The sequence below is a fragment of the Macaca thibetana genome, chromosome 1, assembly GCF_024542745.1.
Source record: "Macaca thibetana thibetana isolate TM-01 chromosome 1, ASM2454274v1, whole genome shotgun sequence".
Lineage (NCBI taxonomy): Eukaryota > Metazoa > Chordata > Mammalia > Primates > Cercopithecidae > Macaca > Macaca thibetana.
In genome coordinates, this window is record NC_065578.1 from 133,898,328 (window position 1) to 133,904,793 (window position 6,466).

Sequence of the window (6,466 nt, forward strand, 5' to 3'; positions counted from 1 at the left end):
GGGATCACACAGCTAGAGAGTGGCTGGGATGTTTTAAAATTCAGATCTTGGTGAAGACAGCTTCTGCGTTTTAACTCATATAAAAGCAGAGACTGACAGAGTTTACAACGTAGTATAATCTCACTGATATTGAAGGTATGAATGTGTCTTGTGAGGCTATTTCAGAGTTCTTTCTAGTATACCATATAACCCCACCCCCAAAAAACAAACTCAACAACTGAAGCCAAGTATGGAAGGTTGGGGATGAGATAAGGGGTAGGGATTATTCCCAGGAGAACTAGGAAATCGTAGACAAGGCAGCAGCTTCTGGAAATGTCAGTGTTTATTAAACATTTAAGGACATTTGGAGGTTTGAGAAGAAATATACAGAATGTAGAAAAATCCTAAGAATCCCCTGTGGCTGGAGTGCAGCCTCTTCCTCCCCCCCAACCATTTGTTTTTCCTACTTTTTGTTTGGTTGTTTAAAAACCGTTTCTTAAGGCTCATTTTCCCCCTCCTCCACTCCCTGACCTATGAGGATCCATTTTGTCTCTCTCTCTCTCTCTCTCTCTCTCTTTCCTCAAGACCTGGAGTCCCAGAACAGTGCTCCAAAGTGGTCAGGGGGCACCGATGCTATACCGAAGTGTGAGGATGAGGGGCCCCTCTGCTTGGGCTGGCTCTTCATTAAGGACTTAAGTGGGGGTGACAAATTGCAAAAGCCACATGACGTCATTGGTCCTCAGTCATGGGTGTAAGGGCAGAGGATGAGCACAGGTAAACAAACAAAGAATGGATTAAAAAATAAAAAAAAAAAAATAACCTAAATAAACCCTGAAGGAGAGTCTGATCTGAGTGCTCTGGGTATTAGCTGGGGGGGACAGAGTATGGAGCTGGGCCACCTAGTAGAGGGAAGGGAGGGAAGGGAAACAGCCAGGGGGACAGGCTGGGGGATGCAGGAGATGGGAATGCCAGGTGGCCTGGACTTGAGGCAGAGGGTATCAAGGTGCCTTTCTTCTCGGTGCCCAGGCGGACAAGCACCAAACACACAGCCCCTGGGGCAGGTGAGGGGTAGGATTAGCTCCTGGGCTCCCAGAAAGCCAGGGGTGAAGGTGGGGGAGAATACAATTGCCTGGGGAATGAATTCTGGAATGAAACTTACATCTCAAAGGGAGGTGAGGGCGGGGCAGGGCGGGGGAGCAAGGAGGGAAAGCACCTAGACCGGGGTAAGAGGAGTCTAGGTCCCCCTGCTCTGGCAGGGCGTGGGGTAGGGGGTGGCGATCACTTGTCCGAGTCCAGGCCCATCATGTTCTTGAGGGCGTTTTTGAGGCTGGTTCTGCTGGGGGACTTGACAGCAGGCCGGAGCTCCGAGCTCTGCTCATCCTTTCGTAGCTCCATCTCGATGACCACCACCTTTGCGCCTTTGGCGGACTCCACCCCTAACCCCCGATCCCCCGCCCGGCCCGCTAACCGCTATTTCTTATCCTTGCGAGACTCCCCCAGCCCCTTGGCCTTCTTCTCACTGGCAGCTTTGGTGCTTCTGCTGTGGTCCAGCATGGCATACAGCACTGGCGTCTGGCGGAGGGGCGCACACATCAGTCACCGAGCGATTGGGGCTTGACTGTTCCCATCCCACCCCTCACTGTTGCCCGGCGGCTCCCAGGTTTCTCCTTCCCATCTTGTCGAGGCCCCAAGTCCCACTAACCTGCCGCCCGCGCTTCGACGAGTCCTTTGCTGGCTTGTGCAATTTCCCCTTCTCCATGGCACTGCAAGAAGACAGACTGCTGAACGTTTGGCCTCGCTGGAACCCCTTGCACCGCGGACACAGCTTCCTCTTCCCCTTGGCCCTCCCACTCACTGGAGTAGTCTCCGCCCAGATGGGGGATAGTGGGGAGAGTGGGAGGGGAGCTAGGCTCCGCCCCTTACCTGAGCCTCCTCTGCAGGGCCGCCTGCCTGCGTAGCCAGCAGTACCGAACCACGTAGAAAAGCAGCAGCAGCAACAGCACCACCCCGAGGACACCCCCGATCACAGCTCCCAGAACCACCCCGTACCTAGTTGGCACTAGGGGGGTGAGAAAAGAAGTGGGAGAATGAGCAGGGCCCTGTATCTGTGGTTCCTAGTCCGCGTCTATGCCCTGCATTGAGGATGTAGGACTCCCAGCTAAAACTGCCTTCTGCCCACGCTCCCAGAGCCTGAATGAAGGTCCCTAGGGCGGGCTTTTTGCCTCTTCCCCCAGCCTGTCAGTCCTCCCTGATCCCCTCCCAAACTGCTTCCCATACCCTTGTCCCCATCCCCTCTCACACCTTTTTCAAAGACATACAGCGTGACCTGAGAGGTCTTGCCCACTATGTCTGGAGGGTTTTTGACGTCACAAGTGAACGTGCCATTGTCACTGTAGTCTAGGTTGTGTATGACAATGGAGCCATCCTTCCAGCGAGGGTCCCCTACCCACTGGATGCGCTCTTTGAAGGTCCCCACCTCGTCAATGTAGGGTTGTCCCTTGGCATAGTGGAAGATCTATGAGGAATGAGGGGGGAAGCATGTGAGAGGACCCTAATGAGAACACAGCTATCAAAGCTTAGCTCCAGAATTTGTTACAGAAAGGGGAGGGGAAAAAAAAAAAAAAAGAAAAAAGCTTCGCTTCAGCCTCAGGGTAAGGGATCTTGGGCTGGAAAGGGTACTGCTGGGGAAGGGAAGACAATGTAGTCAGGGTGACAAAGATTGCTATTTACCTTGCCAAATTTGGGGTTATGGCTCAAAAAGGATTTCCCCCTCCTTAGCCCAAGTTATCTTTTTTGTTGTTCTTGGAAGCACTTTGTTTTCCAACCCCAGGATTCCCCCAGGCACTCACCGAAATGGCATCTCTGCCCCCTTCAGGCTGGTAGCGCCAGGTGAAGGAGATGTCATCTGAGACCCACTCACTGGACCAGAAGGAGCAGTGCAGGGTCACCCGGGAGCCCACAGCACCATGGACCTCCCTGTCGGTGTAAACCACGATGGCCTGGGCCGGGGACAGCACTGCAAGCACAAAGTGGGGAATCAGAAGCACTTATGGGCCCAGTAAGGGATACAGAGGAAGTGAAATCAGTAGGAAATCAAGTGCCGAGTCACAGGTCAGAGGCCAATTTGGAAAAGAAACAACAAATTCTGAGCCTCAAGTATCTGGGGACTTTTGCCTCTTCCCCCAGCCTGTCAGTCCTCCCTGATCCCCTCCCAAACAGCTGATCATAAATGCTGTATCTGTCAAGCTCTCTTCAGCATGTCTGTAGAGGAGATGAAATCCGCAGTAACAGAATTCTCTTGAGGACTTCCAGAGATTGGGTTCCGTCTCTAAGTCTCATTTCTTCTTTGGGTCAGTATCTAACTCTTAAGCTATCCTTTAGATGCAGTGTTCAAAATTTTTAAAATTTATTATAAATTATACAGGTAATACATATTGTGTTCTTATAAACTATTCAAGCAATAGAAATAAAAACAAAAGTCTCCTTTGACACTCAGCCCAACAAATTATTTTCCTGTATTCCCTTCCAAGATGTAACAAGTTATCCATTTAATATGAAACAAACTCAATATAGACTCAATAAACTCAAGATATACATGTACTTACAACAAATAGTTTTGTTTTGTGGATTTTTTTTTTACATACATATTGCATTGTATTCTAGTGTTTTTTTGCTTAAGAACTTATGTATCTAGAGGAGCTTTCCCTGTTGATTCATAGATATCAATCTTATTTTAACAGCTGCATTGGATTTTGCAATACAGCAAACTCAAATTTCTTGCAGAAAAAAATGAAGATAACTAGAAAATATAAGCCTTCTTCCTTGGTACAACTGTCCTCATTGCTGAATCCCTGGTTGCCATACAGCTTGCTCTTGACTGGGAAGTCAGGAAGGGAAGGACCTCATACCCCTCTCAGCTGGGTGCAGAGCAAGACCCCAAGCCTACAGCTCAGATGACTCTACATGTGAGCCCTCTGTGGTTCAACCGTCCTCACCTTTCTCTTGTCCATTCTGGCCCAGTGCCACCCCCAAGACTTACCCACACAAGGAAGGTCATTCCAGAGAGACTATGTGTGTGGGCTGGCCCCGGGGAGGGGCAACTGTAGACCTTTTTGTTCTACAGGAGTGGGAGGTGGCAACCAAACAAAGTCCCATTGTCTGACCAACGTTGGGGGGCCCATGCCACCCCTACTTCCACCCCAATTGTCCTGAATCTCTCACCTCAGCATGCAATACCATGTACTTACTTCCTGGAACTTCCACCTTAGAACCTTCTTGGGAATCCCCCTTGTGTAACATGGGAGATAATTCACTGGCTATAACTTCTATTCCTCCTGTTACAATATCAGCCATTGCCCTTCTCAGCTCTGCTCAATGGTTCTATGAGTGGAACAAGTGTTGAGACAGAACTCTCCCTCTTCCTTATACATCAATATTCCTTCCCCCTATTTCCCTCACTATGCCCTTCTCCAACTCTCTATCTTTAACATTTTCTCAGGGTACCCCCAAATAGCCCAGTACAACCCAGAAGAGTCTAGGGCTCAAGCAGCTGACAGCAGAGAACTGTGGGCATCCTGGCCAGCCCCCTTTCCCTTGATATCCTCCCCACCACCCCCACTTGCCTATGGCTCACTCATTGCACTAGGATTCAGGGCAGTTCAGAGAAGGGAAGGGGCCATTCCAATAATCCTGCTTTGACCTCTTGCTCACCCAACATCTGCCAGGGGCAAGGAAAGGGCTGGTCAGCTTATGAAGGAAGACAGCTTTAGAGGGACAAGATCCCAGAATCTCATAGAATCTCGCTCCATTCACCCACACAACAGGTGAGGAGCCACAAAGAGACAAAAAGTCTGAGGAGCTGAGACCACAAATCTGGGCTCCTTACTTAGATCACACTCTCTTTTTCCTTCTGGGAAACTAAGGTTAAGGCACCTCCTGCACTGCTAGGGGACGAGTGGGAATCAAACTCAGGTGATGTTTGAGCCTGTTCCTTTACACAATCTAACACTGCTTCCCACCATGGCTCTGGGGGCATGCTACTATTTCCAACCTGGGTCCAGCCATGCCCACCACTCAGGGAAGCTTGCTACACTCTCTTTTACCCTTTCTCTTCAAATAAAACCTCTACCGCCTCCCTCTAAATGCATTTTTTTTCTTGTTTTTCATATATATATATATAAATTTTACAGATGAAGTCTGGCTATGTTGTCCAGGCTGGTCTCCAACTCCTGGGGCTCAAATAATTCTCCCACCTCGGCCTCCCAAAGTGCTGGGATTACAGGCGTGAGCCACCGTGCCCGGCCGGCCGCATATTTTTTCTTTCTGAATATAATGTCACCTTCCTGCTCCTGCTTGCTCTTTCTTTGGTTGCAGTGGGGAGTGCAGCAAAGGCAGTGGGGATTGCTGAGAGACACCTGAGTCCCAAGGCTCCCAGAGTAGGGTGGCTCCACTTACCCAAAGAAGAGAAGAGCAGCACAGCCAGGATAGGGCTGGGGCTGGATGAGGGAGCCCCAGGAGCCATAGCTGGGGCAGGGCCCCGGAGCATCTGTGGGGTTGAGAAAGTGGGGGACCAGAAACTGAACGGGGGGTTCCTGGAACCTGCTTAAAATCCCCTGGAGCCCCAGCATGAGGGGGCTGTCCTCAGCGAGTAACCAATTGCAGCCTGGCATGTGCAGTTGAGAGGTGGTGGGGAGGGGGGCAGAGTGCAGGGAGCAGAAGGGGCATTGTATAGTATGGGTGGAGGGGTGGGGGGACACATACCACCCCATACACAGAGGGCTTTGTGTCCACTGGCCTCCCCCTGCCCCAGGCTGGAATGTTGCGGGGGGCGGGGGGGTGGTGAAGGAGAGGGACAAAAACAGGGACACAGACACACTTCTCTGAGGGATAGATAGGGAACCTTAATTTAAAGGCCATAAAAAGGGATTCCTCCTCAGTCTCCTTGCCTGAGAGGTGCTGCCTCAGAGCCCTAGGAACTAGAGGCAGGTTTTCCCAAGAGAACTCTGAAAATAGGGTATCCCTTGTTATCTCCACTAATGTGGGCTGCATTATAGACTTCTTGAGATGACCAAGTCCTATGGGAGTTTTATTCCTCACACCTCCCTGTATCCTGTGCGATTCTTCCCAGATAGACGTTTTTCTCCACTGGACTATTTCCAGGCAAGAAGCCCCTGACCTTTCCCTCTTTGTCGAGAAGTCCTTCAGTGCTTCATGCTGCTGTTGAAGTCCATTTCAGTTTATTTCAAGGCTACAAAATTGTGTTGAGTGCCAGCAATATGTAAAGTATGATAATGCAGGTAATAGAGAGAGGAATAAAAATTAAGTCCTTCCCGCAAGGAATTGAAAATTTGGTTTGGGGAGGTGGAGGTGGGAAGATCAGAGGACAAACCCATCAACAGTCAACTATAATAAGCCATAATACTTCCATTAGTAATGAACAAAATGCTGGGAATACAAAAGAGGAGTGCACACAACTGCAACATCAGGA

General features: G+C 50.0%; 1 protein-coding gene across 1 annotated transcript; it reads right to left on the reverse strand.

Moving 5' to 3' along the window:
• Positions 1 to 304: 304 nt before the first annotated feature.
• On the reverse strand, positions 305 to 5,557 carry MPZ (myelin protein zero). The gene is made up of 6 exons (XM_050759271.1): positions 5,434 to 5,557; positions 2,829 to 2,995; positions 2,281 to 2,494; positions 1,903 to 2,038; positions 1,682 to 1,742; positions 305 to 1,551 (listed from the first exon to the last, which is right to left on the reverse strand). Exons 1-6 carry the CDS (start codon positions 5,522 to 5,524, stop codon positions 1,450 to 1,452), a joined length of 771 nt encoding a protein of 256 aa, XP_050615228.1. The 5' UTR covers positions 5,525 to 5,557; the 3' UTR covers positions 305 to 1,449.
• Positions 5,558 to 6,466: the final 909 nt, after the last annotated feature.